The 26,102-nt window shown below is 40.8% G+C and overlaps 2 protein-coding genes across 2 annotated transcripts in view; one reads left to right on the top strand and one right to left on the bottom strand.

Annotated features, from left to right (window-relative positions):
- Window positions 1–5,088, bottom strand: part of tbkbp1 (TBK1 binding protein 1) — a 69,321-nt gene extending 64,233 nt beyond the window's left edge. Inside the window, exon 1 of the mRNA XM_040014227.1 lies at window positions 4,456–5,088. The gene's annotated coding sequence lies outside the window, so the exon portion shown is untranslated. The remainder of the gene's footprint in view (window positions 1–4,455) is intronic.
- Window positions 5,089–15,924: 10,836 nt separating this feature from the next.
- On the top strand, window positions 15,925–23,884 carry pdk2a (pyruvate dehydrogenase kinase 2a). The gene is made up of 11 exons (XM_040014280.1): window positions 15,925–16,164; window positions 16,808–16,949; window positions 17,487–17,558; window positions 17,697–17,881; window positions 19,293–19,382; window positions 19,469–19,546; window positions 20,009–20,085; window positions 20,176–20,274; window positions 22,282–22,392; window positions 22,727–22,840; window positions 23,035–23,884. The coding sequence occupies exons 1-11, from the start codon at window positions 16,047–16,049 to the stop codon at window positions 23,176–23,178; spliced, it is 1,230 nt and encodes a 409-aa protein (XP_039870214.1). The 5' UTR covers window positions 15,925–16,046; the 3' UTR covers window positions 23,179–23,884.
- Window positions 23,885–26,102: the final 2,218 nt, after the last annotated feature.

Below are 26,102 nucleotides of genomic sequence, written 5' to 3' on the forward strand. Positions count from 1 at the left end.
TTGCCTTACACGCCGAATAATCTACCCCTAGTGGTGGTACCTAGTATAAACAGGAGGGTTTTGTCCCCTCCACTGTGGTGACCCACTGGGAAATAAGGATATGTACCTTAAATAGACAACAGAAAGAAAATACTTCCTACCTAAAAGTGCTCTGCACAAGCTTTGTGTATTTTTATGTCGTGATTTCTGCAAAGGAGCTACCCCTATAATTGGAGCTCCACTGACCTTACACAATATCTCCTTTTCAGGTCTTAAAGGGTACTACTTCATATGTGAGAAACCCTCTAAAAATCCCTTTGTGCATCCAAATGATGTGTTGCATGACTAAGTTCACTTGGAGTTTGAAGCAGAAATACTTGAGTCAACCAGACTTCTGTTCCCCACGCCTTATCTTTCATTCAGGCCAACAGCATGAGACTACATTACAAGCATTACATTTATAAACTTGTAGCAACCAAATTACATTATTTGTCATGTGGGCGTCCATCTATAATATAGTGTGTGTGTGTGTGTGTGTGTGTAGTGTTGTGTAATATAAAAGTTGCATTGATTTTATTCATTTATGTGAGTGGCAGCTTTTAGCTTTGCATAATTGAATTAACATCATGAGAATCGTGTCTGGATGAGAAATTCTTCTAATGATAACAGAAAAGCAGATTTATGTTTGCATGTCAGAATCTTAATGCGCACTTTGCAGGAAAAAAAACATCAGTGATTAGCAGAGCCCGAAATGTGCCACTCACAGAGCTGAGCAGACCTAATAATCGACTGCGTTTCTCTATTTTGCAAAACTGAGGCAACGATTTGAAAAGCATTTCTTTTCCAGAAGGGTTAAATGTTAGACCTGCAGAGCAAATCTGCTCTTAAGATTCTGCGTATTGCAAAGGATGTGATTTTTCAGATTTTGCACCCTGAACGAGTCGTGCAAACGGCAACTGTTTCAGCTGTGATTCTCGTTTGCTTCGGCACGTTAATTCATTCAGCACAGAAAAACACTTCCTCTGTGCAATGAAAGGTGCCAATGTTCTCAGTGTGATTGCGTCAGTAACCACTCCTTCCACACACGCACAAATACACACAAACACTGTCTTTAAACACATTACAGGAGTTACTCATAGAGCAAGCCTCAAAGTCGGCCGCCCCTAAAAAAGACTTTGTATTATTAAAAAATGATATAAACACTTGACGGTGTGTCTCACACAATGAAAGCTCAATCCCAGAGCTGGGGATGCACACTTTCCCCTCAAGTGTGTCTAAATACAATCAAATAAAACACAACAAACCCCAAAATAACATATGTAATATTAGGTGTAGACGGTGTCCTCGGTATAAATCTAATAATTTTCTAAACAAAATCTGTCTGAGAGGCCATTTCCTCATGAGAGTAAACTCACTGGCATACTCTAACCTCACTTCACAGCGCATCATGTTTCCAAAAAAACAGCATCAACAGCACTCATCAGCAAATAACAAAGTACATTATACAACAGCTTCAAGCATGGAGGAGCTCGCTGCGATCCAATTTAAAGCGTGGAGGGAAAAAAACATGATTAACGAGGGCAGAAAAACAGCAAAACAAGCCCGGACCCATGAGGGACGATACAGCAGTACAGTGGTTATGTGATTGGTGATTAGCAGGTAAAGTTATGATTCACTTACTTAAATTAGCTCCCTCAAAGGCGACCCCCTGGGAACTGACAAGAAGGGTGGGATGAAAGCTGAAGTGGTGCTAATCAACTGAAGTCTGGAGACCGGTAAGATCTGGCTCTGTAGATGGATGGGAAGCTTAAAGTTAAGCGTTCTTAATGTAACCTCTTGACCCCTCTTACAGGCCACTGCAGAGGCACTGACAGTGACTGACAGATTGCGCATGGTGCTAATTATTAAGGCTATATGAACATGTGAAATAATGACTCGGATCAGGGATGTTAGTCCCAAAAGAGTGATTAGATATTCAAGGTTTTCATGGTCTAGGCACTCCTCCTTCATGCTCAAATGTTCGCTTTCCTCCTTGTGCACCTGTGTACACGCTATGAGGCCCGTGAAGACAATCCCGACTGCCTTTCAGCACGATGTCCCTGCCCGCTCTTGAGAGAATCCTTTAAATATTCACTCTATGCAAAAACATTTTGTGTTTGTCATAAAAGAAAGACAAACGACTTCAAACTACAATATAATTTAATCCAAACACATCCTGAATGAATAAAGATGAGCAGCATGCTGTGTTACTCTTAGTTAGTCTGTAACATTTTCGTGGGAATATCAAGCCGTTATAGTTTAATATGGAATTGTGAGTACATGATGGGAGCAATTTTTTCCGATCTTTCGATGTTAAAAAAAAAATCCTTAACAAAGTTTGTTGTTACAGAGATCTGGGTTGTTTTTGGCACCCATACGTCAAAATTTGGGGTTATTAAATTGAAGTTCCAAGTTGTCTTCCTCAATTGTAGCTATTTTCTCAGAAGTTAAAAATTTGAGATTTGACCTAATTGGATAATAACCAGACATTTTAACTTCTGGATAGTAAAAGTAATTAAAAAAAAATAAAAATCAGGCTTTGATGGTCTTGACCTCAAAAGTTAATCACTGTGAAGCTCAACCAAATCACACCCGGGGTAAACTTTTCATACAAATCCATACAAAAAACTGTGAGTAAATTTGCTAACAAACACACCAAAAACAAACCACAAGGACCAAAACAAAAATTATTTTTAAAGGCCCGGCATGGTTGTGCATTGACCCTGCACAGAGGACACGGTGCTTTTCTGCTGTCTACATGCTGCATCTTTGTACTGTCACCAGAGGTGCCCATGATCTCCATCAGGCTAAGAGATTTTTTCTCCTTTTCTTGGTTGTTTTATTTTTCGAGGGCTTTTTGGGCTCCGTGCAAGCATGTCTGCAACGGTTGCATATCCATAAACTTTTACTCAGGCCAGCTGAATAGCTACACAAACAAACAAACAAAAATGCAATACCATGAATTCCACCTCAGGGGGTAGATTTGGAGGCACAAACACACACCTAAGAGTCAAGTCTTGGATCCTGTTCAAGTATCACATTCCTTCATTTTTCACTTCATGCTTTGGTGTGATTTATACACCAAAAGCTCTTGGTTAGAACAGCATTTTCTCCAACTTTAATTAAACACCTCTTACAAATCTCCATTTTCTTGGTTTCCACTGTGCCATTTCCATCTCATGTGCAGGAGTCACATCAACCCACATTCATACAACCAGGAGATGCAGTTTAAACACAAGTATCTGTGTCTATATACCAGGCTGGACGGATCCTGGTCAGCTAGCTTGTCCTTTTAGTTTGGTGAACCACCGGCTTAAGCATCAGCAATGGGTCAAATTCTTTTCTATCTACAAAATAGACAAAAAATGTGATACTGAGTTACTGACGGTTTACTTCAGTGATGAGTGCGCTTTGCAGTTAAACAGACACATTTATTTTGGAGACATCAGCATGAAACTTGATAGATTTTTTCCCCAGTTCACACTCTAGCTTACTATTACAGTCAAATTCTGTTTGGAGAGGCGAATACACGGGTGAAGTTCTGCTGTGAGATTTTTCTTAACCCGTGGCTGCTTTTCCGTGACTTTTCCATTTTTCTCGAACACATTAACGAACCACGAAGAACAGCTACATCCATACGCGAGTGTTTCTATTCCACGAGAAAAGGGCAAGTCTTTGTTTTCCTTTTCACCTCCTTCTCTCATTTGTCTTTACTTAGCCGATGCGCACTGTTTGTATTTCACAGCCAGAAATGCTCCACAGACTGCTTCTACAATCCAGTGAGCACACATCCCCCCTTCAGCACCAACAGAAAACAGAAAGAAAGCGTGGCTTTGCGAGAACAGCTTGCATATTTTCAGTCTGAAAATGTCTGAAATTCCCAAATATTCTCGCAGGGTTTTAAGAGGATAGTTATGCCTGCAGTGAAAATATATAGAAGGCTGTGCAGAATTTACTGTTTTCCATAACTCTCCTAAGTAGCAATATAGAGTGAGAAAAGCAGATTTGACAACCACTAGCCAACAGATGTAGTCTACACTTTGCTGACCGCGTTGAGCACGGAGCACGGAGCTGAAGTTGAAGCTTGCCTGCGGCCAGGGGCATCGCTCTTTGTGGTGCTGATGTTGCCAGAGAAGCGAGCACACGCGTCTCCTTTAAGGAGAGCTACGCATCAGCTGTAGGCAAATAAATTGCGCGTATAATAAATAAACACAGTTGTATGCTGTATTTAAAAAAAAGAAGAAGAAGAAAATCTTAAATCCCCGTTTTTCTTTTTTCTTTTTTACACGAGGCGATCAGTGCGATGACCAAAACATGGCTGTGGTGTTAGACATGCAGTTTGCTCTCTATCTCCAGCACACACACACACACACGCACACACACTATGTCCGTCACATGAAAGCCTTTGCACGGTTTGCATAAAAGAAGACAACTCACGCGCTCCCGTTGATCGATCCGTGGATGCCATCGCTGGAGAGAGTGGGAAGCGGGGGGACAGCACCCCCTGGAAAAGCGTCCTGTTTCACGGTGTGTCCGGTGCCCGGGAAAAACCCGCTGGCCGCTCCTGTAGTCCTCCTCCTCCCGTGCTCCTGTGCGCCTGTGGCAGGGATAAGCACGTCTCCTGTAGCTGCTACTGTGCAGGACTGAGCATCACATCGCGCACCGTGGAGCTCCACTAGTGTGGGATGATGATGTCGCGGGAATAGCAGCGTTAGTTTCTCCTTTTAACGAGAACATCTATGTCTCCTGCCTGAGTCACCCTGCATTTTAGAGGGAGAGCTAAGAATCTGACAGCAAACTGAGGCAAACACGAACGTTATAACACTTCGACCCTGTAGTCCAGACGCATTAAGTCCTTACAGAGTCCCCAAACAGCAGAAGGGAATGAGATAAAAGCAGCACATAACGGGACTGAAGTGTTATTTATAGCGCATGCTTTTTTTTTTTGCAAACAATTCAACAGCTTACATTTAAAGCCACATGGCTCCTGCAATGGCTACATCCTCTATACATGAAAATTATTCACACCTTCTGTTTTCAGGGCTGTGAAGAAAAAAACGCTGCTTGAACTGGCACTGGTGCCAACTAAGCTAGATGAAGTGTCAGGCACTGGAAACACAATTTCAAATCCAGGTCTCTGTCTGATTGCTGCGTCTTTTACATCTTTGACCCTCATATAGATAATTTGGGTCAGTGTCCCACTTCTGAAATGGGCATAACCTCTGCCAAGAAGGAGAAAGTGCTGTTTCATTTGCACGTCTTATTTGGGACTTCCAGCAGTAAATCTTTTATAAAATTGTCTTTCAGTGCACAAAACGCGTCGTGGTCCACTTAAAAATTGATGGTGTTTAAATAAAAACTAGTGGCTAGTCCTGTGTAAAAATGTAAATAATCATAGAATGCAAAGATATACTAACTGAAAATGTTGCAAAGACAATGTGTCAGATGTTGAAACTAACAAATGACATGATTTTTGTGCTCACGTTGAATTTGATACCTGAAAAACATTTCAAAGTTGCAGCAGAGCAAGTTTACCACCGCGTTGCATCACCTCGTCTTTTAACGATCCCCTGTGTAAGAGTTTGTGAACTTGGAACATTATTGGACTTTTGAAAGACACTGTTTCCTATTATTACTTGATATAAGTTTTCATCACAGTTAAAGGCCTCCTGTGTCATATTTTGAAACAAAATATTTCATAATGTGTGGCATGATTTCAGTGAGTGGCAGGATTGGACTGCAGGCAGGCTAAATAAGCACTTTTTCACCCTGTAATGTTTAAGGAATGTAGTTTGGCTTTATCTCCATGAAATAGTCCTTGAGCAAAATAATACATTGTTTTCATAGTTGAATATATTACTCCAAAATCTGTATCCAGCCCTCCCTCACTCCTTTTTATCCAGTTCATGTTTGGAGTGGGGCTGGAGCCTATCCCAGCTGTCATAGGGTGGGAGGCTAGGTACACATAAAGACTCAATCATTCACACCCACGTTCATGTTCAGTGGACATTTGTGTCTTTGGAATGTGGGAGGAAGCCACAGAGAAGTGCAGGACCTGGCAACCACTGCACCACCATGCCGCCCAGAATTTTGTGGTGTGGTGGTTACCTATGCTGAGTGCACTAATGCCACTTCATTACTATCACAGACAATGCGCCCAGTCTTTGCACTCACAACATGTTCTGTGGGGTCTTGCCTCTTCAGCCTGAAGGGTAGGACGTCCCTGATTTCCAAACAGCACATCAGACTCAGATCTCTCAGACAAAAAGCAGTTCATGGATTTTTTTTACTTGGATGCTAACTGTGTTCAGTGACAGTAGTTTCCACAAGTGTTCCTGAGCCCATACAGTGATTCCCACTACAGAACCACATCTGTACTCAATGAAGATCATTGCTATTCAGTATTGGTTTTCATCCTTTCAGAGGTTTCTGTGGATTCTCTGAATCTTTTAATATTATGTAGACACAGATGATGAAATTCCCAAGTTCACCTTATCTAGCTTTTGCTTGTGAACTCTTTGTCCATGCAGAATGATGAACACTTTGCAATCTTTACTTCTGAAGGTTCAGCCTCACAGGTGAAATTTCATAGTTTCAGTAATTGATTTGTGGGTTTTGAGACCATCTAGTATTAAAGAATGCTTTGAGTGATTTGCAAATCATTGCTGTGTATGCATTTACATTTTACAGTAATCTGACTGTTATGGTGCTAGCACGCCTACCGTGTTTTGTGATGGAGGCGTGTCCTTTCCACTGACTCTGATGTCACCCCTTTTCCCTGCAAAGCCAGTGCACAGCTGACTCCACTCAGCAATCAGCACTGGGTATGAAAGCTTGGGAAAGGAGCTGACCAGCCCCAGTGGGCAAGCTTCAGTAGTGTTGAGTGTCTGTGGTCTTCTTCTTCTAGCAAGTGTAGGTTTTTCTTTTTTTACAGGGAGAAAAAAGCTTTAATTAAATCTCCTTCCTTTCAGCCTTCATTTAGAGTTTGCTGTCATCTCTCTTTTGTCTTCGGTTTTTCATAAACGTAGGGTCTTATCTGTCTAAGCTAAACCTTTTAAGCAGAATCTTCACATTATTTCTGAATCTACCTCCTGCAACTCTTTTTTTTCTGTCTCTCACCCTTGTTATAGTGACTCCTCTCATGAAACACTAACATATTTGGAAATGGGGTGATAAGAAAACAATAAAATATCTATCACATTTTCTCAAGTCTGTGGTTATGTCACAATGTTTTACATTCACACAAAATAAAGAAAAGACCATCTTGAAGCCTACCTTGAAGATGCTGTTAGAAAGATGTCTGCTCTTTAATGACTCAAATTGACAGATTAGCTAATCTGCATGTCAATACACAGCCTACTCATGCCTGCACGCTGTTGCTTAGCATTTCATGCAGGATGGCTAAAAAAGCTCCAGCTGAAATTCTGAATCTCATGATGCTCTCTCTTCAGGTCAGCACTGTTTCGTAAAACCTTTTCTGACATTCTCCCAGGATGCTGTATTGCCTAAGTTTCTTGCAGGAATAGATGTGAGTGATGGATTCTTGATGGATCCCCACAGGCTTGGGCTTCTGGGATCAAAAAACTGTCTCTTTCATGTGTTTTTTTAATGTTGTGTGAGAGGGTTCTTATCACACCATTTCACAACTCTCTCCTTATACTGATAGGGCGCTATTCTTGTGCATTAAGCCCAAGATAGCTGCATCTTCTGAGAATTTGATGACACAATTATCCCGGTTCATGCTTCTGCAGTAACTCGAGCAGGCACACAAGAGCAAACACTGAGAGGAGACAATTGTAGCTCTAATGTAGCATGTGGATGTGTTTTGATTGACAATCACACTGAGAGCTTTTTCATCTGGGTAAGGTTTTTCCAAGAAGCTCTGGAAAACTCTGGAAAACCTGATCTCAATTATAGACATTTATATGTATTGACTATATACAGGTTCTTCAATTGTGCGCTAATGTTTCCAACTCTGGTTTTTAAAAGCGGGAATTAATTGAGGCAGAGATCTGACTCCTTGTTACCTTTGTGGGGAAGTGCCTTTTAATAATTGTTTGCATGATTTCTGTTTCTTCCTACACATTTTACGTCAGTGAAGATGGGCACAAGAAGAAAGCTTCCAGGTCACATTTCATCAGAGAAGCTGCATTTGCTTGGTTGAATCTGGCAGTATGCAGCCAATTACAGTAGTATTAGTGACTCAAAGGTAGAGAGTGCAAAGATTATTCTCTCCCTGAGTGTGCATATTTCATAAAATAAATAGTATGCTTCTTGATGCTGTTCATGTAATATACAGCTCTTACACTGACCAGCCACTTCAATAAATCCACTTGCCTAATACTGTATAGGTCAAAACATCTCTGACCTGTAAGGATGTTTGTAATACATCCATTGTCCCAGTAGGTCTGCTTGACATTAAGGCCAGGACAGCACCGCAGGCCTTTTGTCACATTCCTTGAATTCAGTTTTTGGTTCTAAGTTGAGAACCAGATGCTCTGGTGCACACAGGGCAGGAGATTGATATTCATTGGTCACACTTCTGTAACAGCCTCACAGCCACAGTGCACCAGTGCACACATTAATGACATAGTCCCCTCATCCCCTTGCTTTGGGAACGGTTATGATTGATACTCACAGGTACAGTGTAAAAGCTACAGACAGGGGGGTTAAAAGAGAAAAATAGAGCTGTGGTCATATTCAGTCCAGATTAATTGGAGATAAAGTATCAGAATTTCAGGAGCAGGACCACGCCTCCAAACACGCTCTGTCCAGTTCTTATCTATATATGTTCTCCCCTTTACAAGCTGTTCATTCTCGTTTCCTCCCCTTCCTCCCCTTTTCAATTCTTTAACTTCTTCACTTCTATTTAGTACATGGAGATCTGCCAGGCCTGGGAGCTGCCACCAGTCTCCTTCGAGGCCTTCCCCAAACCGCAGCTGAATTCATTTCCAAGCCATTCACCTTAACCTACTAAAACGCTGTCGAACCTAAAATGAGGACGTGGGCCCAGCTAGTGAACTGATAACTCCAACAAGACTGGGTCTAGGAAATCAAAACATACACACAGAAATCCTTCAGTTTCTGATTGGATTTTGCAGCATTCTGTAGAAAAAAGAAAAACATGATGCAAACTGGGCACACAGGTTTGGAGAATGCATCTTTTGGGAGACCACAAAGATGAAAACTACGACACGGACCTTTTCTTGGAGGAAGAACGATTAGATAAGAGTGCCAGCTTTAAAACGTTATTGGTAACGGTGAGGATGATTGTGTTACCTTCAGAAGAAGATAACCTGGGAACAATATCCAGGGAGATGGCTGGCCAATTTAAATGATGGAGAGGAAGAAGGATGGAATAACCTGGAAGAGCACTGGTGGGAGTGCTTGCTCTGGGCTCAAATTAGGGCAGGAGGCACCAAAGGCCACTCATTTCTTACTTTAGAGCAGACTTAGGTGGCAGCAGTTTCTGAAATCTAAAATCAATTTTAAAAAAAAAATTCTCAAAACGTGAGTGTTTATTGAACCTTCTGGCAAATTATGTCTATATGAGTTTTCATTTGTCGAATTTTCTCTGCACTGTGAAATTATTGCTCATGGTAGCGCTTCATGTGTCACATTGTATACATCAAGTTTTTCGGGGGAGAAAAAATCACAGTGATGATGTAAAGGCCACAAAAACTAATAGGATTCACTTGGTGTTACAGGGTTAAAGCCAACAAATTGGTGTAATTAGCTCTCGTGGTTTTGCTCTGCATTTACATTTCTGTTTAAATTTGAAGTAAAAAGACATTTTAAAACATAGTTATGGTCCCAGTTTTGAGTGAGAGTCTAATATTTAGACCAGATTGCTCAAAAGAAGATCCTGAAGCTCAGAATTTAGTTTAAATAATGGTGAGACTTTGATCTCAAAGCTATAACCTTTGAAAGATTGTCCACTGCAGGCCTCTGGTTATGTCTTTCATTTGCACTTCCCTCTCTACTTACTTCATCGTTCACTGACGGTACTTCCTTTAAAATGATTACAATGGCCATGCAGAAGCTCCTTTCATAGACTTGATTAGTAGAATATCTTTAATCTGTATTCACGTAGCACTCCCATTATCCTTCGTGTTCTGAATAGGGACTAAATACAGTGTGAATGTTGTAATGATTACACTAGTCAGACAGACTGTAAAAATGCAATGGGCTTGATTAATTATTAAAAACCTGGTCTTTTACAGGTTGTGATCATGAATGTGTTACAATGGAGATAACTTAAACTTTATTCAGGGTCAGTTTTTTAGCAGGAAAGTGTAATTATTTGCATTTAAATCCACGTCTGCCTAATGAGCCCTCGACAGCTCACCCCTGCCCTACAGTGAGAGGGGAAATTTCCACTGGAGTTGTTGTTGTCATCCAGTTGCTCACCCTTCCACCAATATGGCACTGACAGAATGCACAGACATTTATGGCTGATATGCCCAGCTGTTTGTTGACAGTGGGGAATAGGAGCTGACTACTGGCAGGAATGTAGGCTGACGGAGAGCGGAAAAGTACTGGGGGTAGTCAACAACTACTCCCATAAGCCCCCTGACCAGTTAAGCACGTTCCAATAGTTGTGTCTCGAGGGCCAATTTTAAACAAGCCTGTAGTTACAAGCGACAGCAAAATAAAATGACATTTATTCTCTGGAACGAGGTTGTTCCGATCTCTCACAGGTTCATAAAATGCTTCTCTTGCCATTTGTATTGGCAGTGATAAGCCACAGTCAAACAACCATTGATGTTCTCACTCTACGTTTTCCCTCCCAGGACCAGTTCAGATGCCAGGATATGCTCATCCCCAGTATTGATCCAATAACATTGCTCTCTTTCCCCCCACATTTTCCCACTGAAAAAAGTGGAATTGTTTTTTGTAAAGTGTGATGCAAAATCCTGTGTCAGTGAGCCAAATTATATAACTTTATAATGATGCTGTTGTAGAAAAACTCCTTCTAACATGTTCTGTCTAGAAGTAATCCCTGACAGTCAAAATTTCAGGCTGCAGACAGAGCTAAACAAGCTTTTTGCATAGTTTCAGTTTTGTTTAAGTCTTGGTTGATGTCAAAAAACAGCAGGAATCCCGAAAACGAACATCTCGGGCAGACGCATCTGTCTCATCCACCTGTTGTCAAAACCTTCTGTTTGTGAGAGTTAGCCAGTCAGAAGAAAGTTGGCTTAAAGAGTAAAATGGTGTGTCACAGAGTAAAGATTAACCAAGGGTCTGCACTAAAGAGCAGATGGATATGTCAGCACTAATACATTTTATTTTTTCTTCCCGCCCCAGGAAATTAAAACCTTCAGACACTTAATTGCATTCTGATTAAATTTGATGAATCGATTTGAATCTTTTATGTCTTAAAATATGCTGGATGTTTCTTAAACATACAAAATTGGACTAGAACCAGTTTAAAATGGCAAAATAATTCAGTTTCTTATTCTTTGCACCTTCATTTTTTTTTTCAATGCTCATTTTTATTCTGCTGAGTCAACACAAGACATGATTATTTTTCTGTGTTCTTGTGTTTGCTTGCCTCTCATGTGAGAGTCAGGTGTCCCAAGTCACATTTCTTTTTGAAATCAGGTGACGTTCGTGTCTTTTGTTTGGAGAAGTAACGCACTTAAATGTGCACGACCTATATCTGCGCAATTTGTGTCGCATATCTTTATGCATGTTAAAAACATATTTCACAAATATGGGATGATTTTTACTGAACATGTATATATCTCAACTATGTTAATGAAGCTGACTGACAGATCAAAAACAACAAAGGCATCTAAACTAAGTCGAAATTGAACCTTACTGGAGTAATACTTGAACAAACATGTTATTCTTTAAATGACTGAAGCAGAGGAAAGAGGGCTACCCAAATCTAACCATCACATCAAAAACAGTAAATATGTCGCCGTTCTCACACGACGGTCGGATTCTCATGGATGAGACAACAGGAAATTGCATTGCATGCAAAACAGTAACGCATGCTGTTTGGGGAAGAAATTTCACAGGTTACTGCTGCAAAGCTTAAACGTGTCCCTTGAAATAAAATGCACAAAATCATCAGGGAATAGAAGTGCAAATCAAGCGTCCCTCGGGTGTGCTTCGAATGAGGATGATTAGACACATCACTGACTGCAGCCTTTAGAAATCCTGGTTTTGACATTAGCCTGAAGTGAAATACAAAACACGAGCATACATGAAATTGACCAAATAATGCATGAAAATACAGAAAAGGTTTTTTACTCTTTGCTTGTTCATAGCAGAAATATGTGGCTGGCTGTTACATTGTTGGCTTCTTGTACTCTCTTTTTCAAATGAAACATTTTCAAGGACAGCAAATCTTCTTCTGACTGGCAAGTTTTAAAGTCTTACAGGAAAAGTGCTAATCATTTCAAAGTATTCCAATGCAAGGCATAAACTCTCAGATTCATCTATCACAGCTGCTCGAAATACCTTAAAATGAAGCAAGATCAAATCTTGTTAGAGCACAAATGTAGCTGATATGGTGCAATAAACAACCTGCCACTTGACAACAATATGACTAATGCTTGTTTTGATGGCGTCTACCAGGGATCAGCTTATTATCATGTACTGGGACCTGATAAAAAAAAAAAGGTGATATTGTGTCGTGACATTTTGTGGTGGTGATGTCTGTTATTTCCCTGGAATACTGCTTTAGGCTGTTGTTTTTTCTTTTTTTCCCTCTTTGCACATACTGTGTAAACTCTAATGTTTTGATTGAGGGGCAGGACACGCTGGCATTATGAGGACAATCCCAACTGTACCGACACAGCCGTCGCTTATGTAATGGGAGATTTGACTGGGACACTGTGTTCCCTGACGAAGGCACTTCTTTTCAAAACCATGTGTGGCAAGCTTCCAGAGAATCATTCACAGAGAGTGTACTCCTGTTCACTCGGACTGGAGGAACTAAACAAGGAGCAGAGTGTGTCTGATTATGTTATCATTGAAATGAAGAATGAGGTGGAGGTTACTATGTCAGGACTTTGAAACAGCAACACCTGTTTACTGACTGCAAATCATTGTTAGTACAGTAGGTGCTTTACAGTATGATGTTAATAATGCTTGATTGTGTATACCTAATCAAATACAGCTAATTGTAGCAAAATGTATATATCAGCTTTAAAGCAACAGCTTCTTTATTTGTCATAATCCACAAAGCCAGATTTGTTAAGAAAGCATAGTATTGAATCAAACTATGTCAAACTCAGTTGTAGTCTGCAACATCTGGTGGCTTACTTGACACTCTTCTACATGACCTACACCAGTGGCAGGTTTTTAAACCAATTTAGCCTTCCCACAGTTGCTGCTCATCTGCAAGTGGCTTTGCAACCCACTGCCAGCCCAAATCATGCTTTCAGGCTGTTTCTGACCTAACGTCATATCTGCTGTCATTGCTGGAAGCAGCCCATCAATAGATGTGTACACTGTGGTTTAAAAGGGATGGAGATGGTCAGCAACAATACTCAGGCAACATTGATGCAAAGCAGGATGCAACCATACTTTCATGTCGTTCATGCAAAATTCTGGTCCTACCATCTGAATGTCACAGCAGAAGTCAACACTTATCACATCATGCAATGCTTTTCCAATCTTCTGTGGTCCACTTTTGGTGAACCTGTACAATTTGTATCCTCAGTTTTCTGTTCTTATCTCACAGGAATGGAAACCAGTGCCGTCTTCTCCTCCTATACCTCATTTGCTTCAATGTTTTATGTGTTGTGCTCTTTCTGCATATCTTTTTTGTAACAAAGAGTCATTAAACTCGCATATCTGGCACCACCAACCACACTGCATTCAAAGTCACTTAAATCACTTCTTCCCCATTCTGATGCTTGTCTTTTACTTTAGCAGGTTATCTTGACCATGTCTGCATCCCTAAATGCAGACTTGCTGCAATGTGATTGTCCCATTAGATATTTGCATTAATGAGCAGCTGGTGGCTCTATGCACATAGATGGTGAAGGTCCCAGAACAGAGCCATAGAGCTAAAAACAAATTACTGAAGATGGAAATGGGAAGGCAAGTTATTTGGGCTTTAGCAGTCCTGACAGAAATGCTTTTCAGCTTGATGGGTGAAAACCAGTGTTGAAATAGATGTCATGTGGGGCTCTGACCTATGTCCAATCCAATATCTTTGAGAGCTGGAAAACAGGCCTTACCCTAAAAATCACTAAAGGAATTTTAGTTTGCTGAAAGAAGAGAGTGCATGACACCAGCTCAGTCTGTGCTATTTGCAGGCATGATCACACAAACTTTGTACCAGCGGGTTAAATGTTTAATGTCTGATCAGAACATGTTGGACAGCTGCCTTGTCACATTCACTGGGAAAGTTCAGGGCTGCCCAAACCAGACTGAATATGTTTGCCGTTGAGTCCAGTTTAATCCTGAATGAAGGTTGAAAGTGTGAAAACCAGATGAGTTGAACTGCACGTCTGTCATACTTTTAGCAAACTGGCAGCTAAGTTTCAGACACACAACTTCCTCTGACCTCACTTACATTAAACCTATACTAGTGAACGCTAACCATGAATTATTACAGTAATCACAATGTCAAAAAAACTTACCCAGTGCACCAACACAGTTATGGGTAATGTTTTAATTCTTAGTAATGTATTACATAACACCAGATCAAAGTAAGCTCTTGTAATGGGTCATTTTCTGCTTGGGTACTGCATACTCTTGATAAAGGTTTGAGCATTTTGGTTGGCTACATGGTTGGCTTTTTTGCGTCTTTGCATGTTCTACATATACTGTCAGCTCTTGTTCTGAAGGTTATTATATCTAAGTAAAACTAAAACTAAAAGGCTTTTAGTTCATATGAATTAGACTAAACAAGGAATATTGTGCACATGTAAACCCCAAGTAAGATAAATGACAAAATATGCTATTTTAGTCTCAGCTTTAGCTTTAGTCAGAACAACACATCCAGCACATATCTATTCAGACTCACATGTTTACTGAGAGTGCTTGAGTTGTAGCATAATACCTGTTCTGAACTTCTTAATTGTAAGCTGCAAATAGATGTAGTAATTAATGAAATTGGTGAATCGGTGTTGAAACCAAATGAAAAAACAAAACTACATTAACTATGCTCACGTTTTAACTTTTGTAAGTTAGGTAGCTGGACCGGCCAGCTACCTAGCCTGACCTGTTTCCCCATTGTGATGTTTGTGTATTGTATGTATGGTCGGCAAGGTCAGTCTCTCAATTGCCCCTCGGGGATTCAGAAGTTAAGTCTTCTGAATCTGAATGAACTTTTGTATGTTGCATGGCAGCAGGAGGCAAAGCCTGAGACATGTTGAGACATGTACTTCTGCTTTCATACAAAATAAAGTCTTGGGTTTTTTTAAATGTTTTAAATTGACATTAAACACACCTTTTATGTATTGGCCTTAAAGTGAACAGGCTGGTTATTTTGTTTCAATTTTACGCAATTTATGGTTTCGGTGTAGCTCCAGTTTCTCTGGGTTCCCCAAACAAAGATGGTGGTTCTTCCTACTGGTGATTCTTGTGATTCCACCCAAAATACTACCCAGGGGCTTTTAAGCATTGCAAAGATGGCCAACAAGCAGTAAGCATGGCTTCTAGAAGAGGATTAATATTAGTTTAGGGTTTATTGTTGTTTATTGTGTTTGTGTTAGCGTTTTTATGACTAAAACCACTTGATAAACGTGTTAATTTATTTATATATTAGTTCAGTTTGGGGAACTGAGGAAGAATTTAGGAAGAATTTCGAAAGTTGGGGCCTTCTGAAGAGTTTGCTAGAGTGGAAGAACCCAAACTCACTAAGCCCGCCTCCTCCTCTTCTGATTGGCCAGCCTGGAGAGTAAATTAGAATTCCCACTCTCCCATTGGCTGGAGAATCCTACATCTCCGCTGCTGCCTCCCTTGTTTTCATACTACAGCATGAAAACACCTTCAGTGGTTTGGAGTAGCTTAGCTTTGGAACCTGTTTCTGAGTAGACTCGGGACCTCACAGAGCAACAATGAAGTTCGTTCGGTTTATCATGAAAAACGCCGCCGTGGCCAGCGCGCCGCAACACATCGAGCATTTCTCGAAATTCTCTCCTTCACCCCTCTCCATGAAGCAGTTTCTCGATTTCGGTGAGTATTGATCCTCGCTAATGTTGTTGCTGGTTTGTTTTTGTGACAATGGGGGGCTACGTGACCTATGTGGCGTCAGCTGCGAAGACGTGACCACAGATGTACCACCGTTTCGTGACCAAATGTCCCGTGGCCATGCATGCTTGCACGGCTCTGCATCTGCTCTGCAGTGTTTGCAGAAACAGGGTGCTCATTTTTGCTAGTGTTGCGTCAGACGTGGGCCTATCACTGTGTGCATTATAGTATATGTTTTTAATTTTCTCACCACTATGAACTGCTAATAAAGACTTTATGATGTGCAGACTATCACACGTTTTGTGCAAAGGGATTGCAAGTGTCGACACAGATGTTAACATGCGAATATTAATTTTCTATTATTGTTGTTGTTATTATTATCGCTGTTATTGTTTTTTTTATCCATCTGACTTTAATTTTGTTGGATTAAAGTTAGTTAAAAATTACCCACCGTTATGCATACAGTTGTTTATTCCAGTCAGCAGTTCAAAAAAAAAAAAACTTTCTCTAAATGTCTCAAATTCGCACAAAGTCCTTCTTACTAACATTTAAGACATTAAAAAAAACTTCTGAATGTGTATTTTTCTCCGGATCATCTAGTCAGTACATCTGTTTGTCCCCAATTCAGGTTCCATTAATGCCTGTGAAAAGACGTCCTTTGCTTTTCTGAGGCAGGAGCTTCCAGTAAGGCTCTCAAATATCATGAAGGAGATTAACTTGCTCCCTGACAAACTGCTCACAACTCCATCTGTGAAAATGGTGCAGGGCTGGTAAGTTGAATGGGGTTTATTGATTAATATGATCCAAGTAATCAAATGTATTTAGTTGCTTTTTATATTTTAAATGTATTTATTCAGCAGAAACATTTTCTAAAACAAAAGAGCAGCTTATTACAGTTAGTGTCTGTCAGCCTCTGGTGTTTTAAGAAGCATATTTGATGCCAGCTTTTATCTTCAGTCTAGTCACAGTCACAGCTGTTGACTTGTTTATTGCCAGTTTATCCCCCCCCCCCCCATCGTGCTCAGAATTACAAAGCCCCCTATCTGACCAAGCTGTACTCCTTCCAACTAGGGCTGCGCTGGTGAATGTGAGGCGGAGACGTTAGAGTTGAACTTTACCCTAGTTTCTCCTCACATGTCACGTGACTGTTGTTTTCAAGGCTGCCGTTTCTGCTGTTTCCCTTTATGAGGAGTGGGCTGTGATCTGTATATGTGCCATAAACAAAGTTTTTCTTAAAGAATTGAGGACTTAGCAGTTTCTCTTGTATTTTGCAGCACATGTTAACATGTTTTAACTTATATTTTCAGGTATGTCCAGAGTTTAATGGAGCTCCTTGAGTTCCTGGACAAGAATCCTGATGATCACAAAGTCCTTGGAGAGTAAGTTTCTCATTCTTATGGGTGTTTTCATGTTTTGTAATGAAACATGACCTTTGTGTTCTCCCAAGTGCCTTCATCCCTTTCAATGTGATACTGCCCAAACCCCTGATGCAGGATGTCTTTGTCATTCCTCCCCAGGTTTGTTGATACCTTAGTCACCATCAGAAACAGACACAATGATGTGGTGCCCACCATGGCCCAGGGTGTCATAGAATACAAAGAGGCCTTCCCCCAGGATGTGGCCACCAACCAGAACATCCAGTACTTTCTGGATCGCTTCTACATGAGCCGCATCTCAATCCGGATGCTCATCAACCAGCACAGTGAGTAACATTTGAATTTTTTATTTATTTATTTTAATTCACCGTACCTTTTATTGTCAGTGTGTTGTTGTTGTTGTTGTTGGATATCATTGAATGCCGTCAGGGAATCATCACATGAAGAGCATGGCCAGCTAGAAATTAGCTTAAATTGTTTACATGCTAGAATTTCTTTTCTTCTGATCAGGTTATGAAAAAGCTTGTGAAAATCTAATTTGATTCTGCCGTGTTTAATCTTTTGACCATTTCATTCTGTGTGGGCTTTTAAACAAATTACAGTCTTAATGGGCTCCACACAAACTTAGGCACCGAAAAGAAGAAATGCTGCACCGACTGCTGTGCTTGTATGATGCAGCGTTCATTGCACAATTACAAGCTGATGTAAATGTACTGGTGAGCCATCACATGGATGGATTTGGTGCCGCAAGCCTCCCGTTTTGAGCAGAATTCTGAAAGCAAAATTGCTCACATTTTTCTGCTTTAGGCAAAAGAGTGAATGGCTTTACATTTTTCCGACTGATACGCCCCATTCTCCTTCTTTTTGCCTGTTGTCCCTGTGACAAGTGCTGAAAACACTCCCATGTCAACAGCAGATGGTTGCTCTGGCATGATGTTATGCTCTTCAGACTTCTGTTTTGTTATTGAGAGCTTGTGGAGGTATCATCAGCCATGTGGAACAAAGACAGGTGATGCATATCACTGATCTGATAGTTTAGATTTTCAAAATCACTGTTGCGTAAAGGAAAGCATTTATGCTTTATTAACTGCACAACTCTTCTTGAGAAACACTTTTAACACGTATGCAGGTTTCTGCATCTCATAGCAGCATATTGTGCGACCCCAGTGGTATTTTTAGCATGTGTTCCCAAGTGTCTGACTTGATGCGTGTTTTTCTTTATTTTCTGTCATTTATATGCTGTTGTGGTGGTAAATGATCATAGTAAACACAATGTTTCAAATAATGAGGGCACCATATGTTATAAGTAATCACTGTGTTCAACACAGTTCAACTCTTCTTCAGTCTTTATGATATCAAAGAAAGGGGATATATGGGTGTCCCAGATACACATAATATACCCATAAAGCTTGTTTCATAAAAAATGGGCTGAGGGGTTGCATCAAGGCTGATAATAAGATAAATAAGGATTATTTTGAGCTGTGAATCATGCAAAGCTGATCTACTAGAGTATAACAGTTATATTATAGAGCTGGCATGAACATAATATGACCCCCTTTGAGTTTTTTTTCTAATATATGTATTAATAAGTAGCACTATTAAAACAACAGAAAATAGTTGTACTTCTTCATTATCTTGGCATCAAAACCAAGCTGTGTATAGTATTTGTAGTTTTTAGTTAAACGTGTATCTCAGTGGTCCGTTTGCAGAAGATTCACCGTTTTCTTATTTCTACAGCCCTGATTTTTGACGGTACCACCAATCCGGTTCACCCAAACACCATTGGAAGCATTGATCCTCACTGTAAAGTTGGAGATGTAGTCCAGGGTAAATATACAATATGGTTGAATCTGAATTTTGTTTGTCCCTTTGGTTTTTGTTTTCGGTGACATGCTCTCCCTTTATATTCACAGATGCCTTCGGAAGTGCCAAGATGCTTTGTGATCAGTACTACCTCTGTTCCCCTGATGTGATACTTCAGGAGATGAATCGTAAGTTACAGAATTTAGGAATTCTGGAAGTCTGTCCTGCGGCCCATATTGACCCTTTAGCGCTATATTTACCCAGGTGTGAAAAATCTTTTAAGGTAATCGTGCAAACAGCCTCAAGGGTAAAAGTCATTGCAGTGCAATGAAGTGGTTTCAGTAAAGCACAAATAGACCCCGGGCCTCCAGTATGTATGCACAGTATGAGTGGTTTTATGTAAGAGAGCATGATGGATCCGAGAGGGCTCTAAATATAGCAGAGAGTCTGATTTGATGGCTAAGCGGGCCTAGCTGACCACATCAGGCGGTATTGACACACAGACCTTTTCCTCTCCATCCTCACAAAGCGTAAAACCAGAGTGCAGCAGAGTAATTGCCACTAATGGAAATCATCCATGAGTGGTTAGAATAATGAATTGTAAATGAAGTGGATAGAATAAATACTTCTCTTTTTTTCCTTCTGTGCAGTGAAGAAGACAAATCATCCAGTAACGATTGTTTATGTGCCATCTCACCTTTATCACATGCTGTTTGAGCTCTTCAAGGTAGGAGACCCAGTTTTGAATATGTGCATGTTCGACTCAATATTCCTGAACATCTTGAAAACTTTATTTTATTGTCTTAAATATTTATAGAATGCTATGAGGGCCACGATAGAGACTCATGAGAGCAGCAGGAACCTTCCACCTATTAAAGTCATGGTCTCTCTTGGGGATGAAGATTTGACGATTAAGGTGAGTTGCAATCTTAAAAAAATAAAGGGACAGTTCATCCTGACCTCCAATTTTCCTCCATGTAGACTGGTTGTTGTCAGTTGCTCGATTCTGGAGATGGTGATTGAACAGATTGCTCAGAGTTTAAAAAGAAATGATAAGAAAAATAAATAAAAAAATCCTATTTAAAACACCAGGCCTCAGTCACCCACACCAGGAGACTCATTGGCAACCATATAGCAACTTCTGATTTCTAGAGGTAAAATGTGCATTCCCCAACCAGCTGACCAGCGTTTGGCCTCCTTATGATTGCCCCAAAAGTTGATTCTGTTCATCTGGACGTAGCGTTTTCAGTGGGAGAAACGTTTCCCCAACCTTATAAACAACACATTTGCGTCAATGACTGAAACAAGTACCATGACTAACAATGGGCTGTGGGGTCAGTTCCTGATCATTAATATGCAAATTTTCATGACCATTGATCAATTGTCATTGGGTAATGGTCATGAGTACCACTCGCAGAGAAGTTTGGTTAAAATGGTACTCACTGTCATTGATCTAAAGGCATGAAAATTTGCATATTAATGATGAAGAAACTCACCATTTACGTTCTGAGCTGCAGTGAAGCTTGAAAACGTGCAACACAAAACTTCTGAGTAAAAGTTGCACCTTTTGAAATGTTTTGGTTGCAGGGCTTTGCCTTCAAAGTAAAAGTAATCTCCATTTCTGGTTTGTCCCACATTTCAGTTTCACTGCATCATGGCGAGTTGTTTTTAAGTTTGTGTAGACAAATGGACGTCTTCCAGGTGAACTACTGGTGACTGGGGCAGTCTGGTAGGAACCTCTGAGTAAGTGTCATTTAGGTGCAAGCAAAGGCAGGCGTCTCGGCACCTATGATCCCCAAAATTGGGCACCTCAGATCAAAATGATCTAAATGGATCACTGGCACTAGGGGGGGGAAATGGTGTGATTTCAGGGGTGCATAAATTGGACCAATTTTATGGGTATATTTGGTAAATCCAGAAATTTTTAATAGTAACTCAGTACCTCAAAATTAAATGATTAAAAAGTGCTCAAATCTGCACAGCATACCTGTGTTCAGCCCCACTCTGGATTCAGATGACATCCTTAATGTGGTGGGAAAGCGAAAGATCAAACATCATCCTTGATGTGAACTTGGTCTTGTTCTACATGCATTCATGCAGGTTACTTCAAGGAGTTTCCTCCCATAGTGTTCTAACATATTAACAGCAGCTGGATTAAAGGGTTTAAATTGCCTGTAGGAGTCAACAGGAGCGTAGGTGGTTTTTATTTTTGTGAACAAGCACATATAAAGCAAGGTTAATGAAGCTTGTAAAGGCAAAATTATTTCACCACACTGATCCTGTTTATTGCTGTCGTTGCACCCATTTAGTATTTATTGCATTAATAATACAGGGATATCCCACACGGTACAAAGCGTGCATCTGATTTCAAAGCTAAACTTACCTCTCCTTTTGTCATGTCCAGCCAGCGCTTTCTCTAAACATGTTATGTAATGACTTCACCCTCAATTAAGCACAGTGCCTACTGGCACGCAGAGCTACTAAGCTCTGATAAGATTAGCACCATGGGCTGTGTGCATTCATACTCACAGAGCCTATAAATCTTGACTTTATGCCCATGTGTCAACAAAACACTGTCGAGGCTTCTTGTGCCCTGACTAGCTTGACTATAAGTGACATACTATAATAAACAAAAACTTATTGGTCTTTGTGAATGAAACGGCAGTATCTGCACTTGAAATTAGACTCGTCTTATTTATGCTTTCCACCTTCAGTACCAGCAGCAGCCTCTGACAAATACAGGCCACCCCCCTCTTGCACCACACCTTTGTCATGACAGTATGTACACAAACATAAGACACTCGGCTTCCACCCTTATATTGAAGCCGAGTGTTCATGACAGGCAGGCCCGTCTTCTCTTCAGCTCTGTCCAAGCACCTCACATCATTCTCTATTTTTACCCCCTGCCCGTGCTGTGCTGTAGGTGAGCGACAAGGGTGGCGGTGTCCCATTTCGTAGGATTGAGAACCTTTTCAGCTACATGTACTCTACTGCTCCGGCTCCACAAATAGGAGACCAGAAACGGCCTCCACTGGTAAGTAAAAGTAAAGCCTAAGAAGTCGATCATTAACAGCTTTGCACAAACAACAAACTGTTTATTCAGCAGGTCTAAAGGGTGCCGTTATGAGCACCACATTCTCTTTGGTTGCCTTTCTTTATAGCCTCCAAGCGTTTTATTGCTTACTTTGTCATTTAAAGTTTGAAGCACTGGACTAATGTTGTTTTTTTTTTCTGAAAAAGCCATTGACCTTCAGTCACAATACAAACTTGACAAAAGATCTGTTTGTTCCATGGATGAGCAGTGCTGCTTTCAGTGTGACAGAACAAAGCCTTCTTAAACCCTTGATCTCCCTCGTCTCTCTGTACAGGCTGGCTTCGGCTACGGTCTGCCCATTTCTCGTCTCTACGCCAAGTACTTCCAGGGGGACTTGCAGCTCTACTCCATGGAGGGCTATGGCACAGACGCTGTCATCTACTTGAAGGTGAGCCAGGCAGGGTGATCATGCATGAAACTGTGACAAGAAGCCGGCAGTTTGAAAGTCTGGAGCGCATAACAAATAGAAGCTGCCCTGTGCCATGCCTTTTGTTAAACACAAAACCGACTCTGCAGACCTGTGGAACTGGTGTAGGTAGGACAGGACATTTGTAATTACATCCTGTCGTCTTGTCCCTCCAGGCGCTGTCCACAGACTCCATCGAAAGGCTGCCAGTGTACAACAAAACTGCTCTGAAGAACTACAAAATGAGCCAAGAGGCTGACGACTGGTGTGTACCCAGCAAAGAGCCCCTAGATCTGAGCAGCTATAAGGTGACCAAGTGAAAACCTCTTCTGGGCAGTACAATGAAGCCTCCAGAATACGTCTTCATATCCCGTGTCATCTTCTGCCAACAAGATGGGAACCAGACTTTGTTTTTTTTTCTCTCTGAGAATCCTCTTCAGACTAGAGCAGACATAAGTAGCCTTTTTAATTTCAGCCTGTTTTTTAGCAGTAGCTCGTTAATGTTTTCTGCATCCGTTATCCTTTTCATGAGAAAATGCACACATCAGAAATGGCTACTAACAGGAAATGCATTACAATCACCTCTCAGACTTTGGTGAAGTCGCTCCAGTGTTGCTGAACTACACTCGGTATCGGTCGAGAGTGTGAGGTGACGTCCTCGAGGAAGAGACGGGCGGCCGGGGATAATGCAGCATGTTGCGGGTGATTTTTAAAAAACGTAGATTATGACTGATTTCATACAGTAATGCTGTTGAAGACTTATCTATTAAAAGTCTTTACAGCTGTTTAATAAGGGACATGTGGAGGTGTTCAGTTAACAGGAAGCACCTGTTGTTCAGCCTTACCACAGCAATTTCACCCAAAGGATCACTTTATTCGAATACTTGAAGTATTTAAACTAATACTGGTGTTGCACATTGTTACATTTCTGCTGTACTGTAATGCTGTTTCGTGTGTAAATTTGAACAAATGTTTGACTCTGAGCAAGTTTTGTGCATGCATTATTATTTTTTTTTTTTTTTTCTTTAAAAAGAAAAAATGTAATTGCAGTATTCCCACTAACATCAGTTTTTTGTGGACCAGGCTGAATGTAATCCACTCTCTTTCTGGGTGTTGTTTTGCATTAATTGCAGTGAAAAGAACAGTACACGATATAATCTACAGGACACGCGGTTCTCTCTGACGTACAACAGTAAGCTACAGTATCGTTTGCCTGCCTTGGTGGGTGGTTTAATGCTTTTTGACAGTTCAATGGAGGCAAATGTTATTAAACTTCATCGGATGTCGTGTTTAAACTCTCTACCATCTTGTGATCCAACAAGGCAGGGGCAGATCTTTTGTTGTAATGTGCCATATGAGAACAAAATGCCCTGTTGCATATGAACAGTTATGTTTTGTTTTGAGGTTTGTTTGTTTTTTTTGGTTTTTTTTGTTGTTGTTTTTTTTAAATGATTTAAATCCATCTTAATCATACAGTATGTACAGAATTATTTTTATAGCTACACTTTTTTGCAGCTGAAAATATTGTAAATACTGTAAATGCGATCCAAATGACAATAAAACAGCAAACAGTTTAAAGTGTTGCTCTTCTGTTCTATTTTTTTTTTTTATTTTAATGTCATCTGCAGTCGGTTAATTAAGCGTACAGAAGTGATTATATCAATCAGTGGATGGTCCCTACGGTGCAGCTGATTACAGCTGTGGGGGATGAAAGGAGAAGTGATTAGGGAAAGAAACAAAAGTAGAGAGAGTTTTGCCGCCCGGTGTCACCGGGTCTCCTCTAAAGATGGAGATGAGGTCAAGTTCAGTAACTCTACCCTGTAGACATTCCACCATGTGACCCTCGTGCGCCAAAGAAATCTCACCACGTACGTGACCGATCAGGACTTTACATCTAGTTATTTCCACTCAGCTGCTTTCACTGCCTCAGGGTACAAAGAGTTACACCACTATTTTGCCGGGAAGTGACAAGAAGGAACACACTGGTTTAGTAGCTCTCGGCTCAGAGCCCAATAAGACAGAGGTCATGTTCGAGTAAACGGACTAAGATGTGGGCTTGTGGTTGCTGGAAATGTGGGGAGTGTGAGACTCATGCAGCCAAAGGATAAAAGCCTAAAGGGGGTTCTAATAATAGCTGGCTTCTGCTCGCTTTCTTTTTCAAGAGGGTGAGAGGCAGTATACATTTAACATGTTCAGTAATGGCTGTGCTTTAAAGGTCACTTAGAGATGCTTGTTCTAAATTCTAGAGTCAAATACTGACTTTTTTACCCCTTAAGCTGTAAAAGGCTGATGGGGCAGCATGGACATCCAAGCTTTTGAATTCGATAACTCAAGGACGAGGCAATGTTGGATTTTGAAATTCATACAAATCTTGCATGTGTTTTAATTTGAGTGACCACGACCTCAAGGTCAGTGGTCATATTTGTAGAAACCAAAAATTAAACTTTTCATTAATACAACTTAATCAACATTACCACTTACAAGCATATTTATTATCCTGTGATTGTGCTATCACTTAATTATCAGTCATTTCAAGTAAACATTACTTGTGTTGTATTTATATGATGAAACCAATCAGGGTAATTTTCACCCCCTGTATAAAATGATCTAAATAAATAAATAACTATCCATCCCAGAGATGTAATCTCTTCCAGCATGTGCTCGATTGGCACTCATTACATGCCTGAAACACCTCAGCTGGCTCCTTTTGATGTGGAGGAGTAGCAGCTCAGTTCCTCACCCTATCTCTAAGGCTGAGTACAGACACCCTTTGGAGGAAGCTCATTTCCGCTGCTTGCATCTGCAGTCTCATTCTTTCAATCACTACTCAGAGCTCATGAGTAGAAATGCAGACCTCACAGCTTCACTTTTACACTCTGCTCTCACTTCATCACGACAGACCGGTCTGGCTGTTAGTCTCCCATTCCTCTCTCTGCTAACTTAGGAAGCAACCCCAAGATGCTTAAACTCTCCATGGAAAGTTGTACCTGACCCAGAGTGGACGATCCAGCCTTTTCAGGCTGAGAACCAGATTTGGAGGTGCAAATTCTAATCCAGACTGATCCACACCTGATGAAAAGTGTTCTAGTGCAAGCTGCCCCAGGTCATTGATCACTGAAGCCAACAGAACCACATCATCTGCAAAAAGCAGAGACGAGATTCTGAAACCCCCAAACCCACTGACTGCGCTTAGAAACTGGTAGCAAAGGAAAGCCCTGGCTAACTAGGCCCAGAGAACCAGTCT

The sequence above is a fragment of the Simochromis diagramma genome, unplaced genomic scaffold, assembly GCF_900408965.1.
Source record: "Simochromis diagramma unplaced genomic scaffold, fSimDia1.1 OVJJ01000669.1, whole genome shotgun sequence".
NCBI lineage: Eukaryota > Metazoa > Chordata > Actinopteri > Cichliformes > Cichlidae > Simochromis > Simochromis diagramma.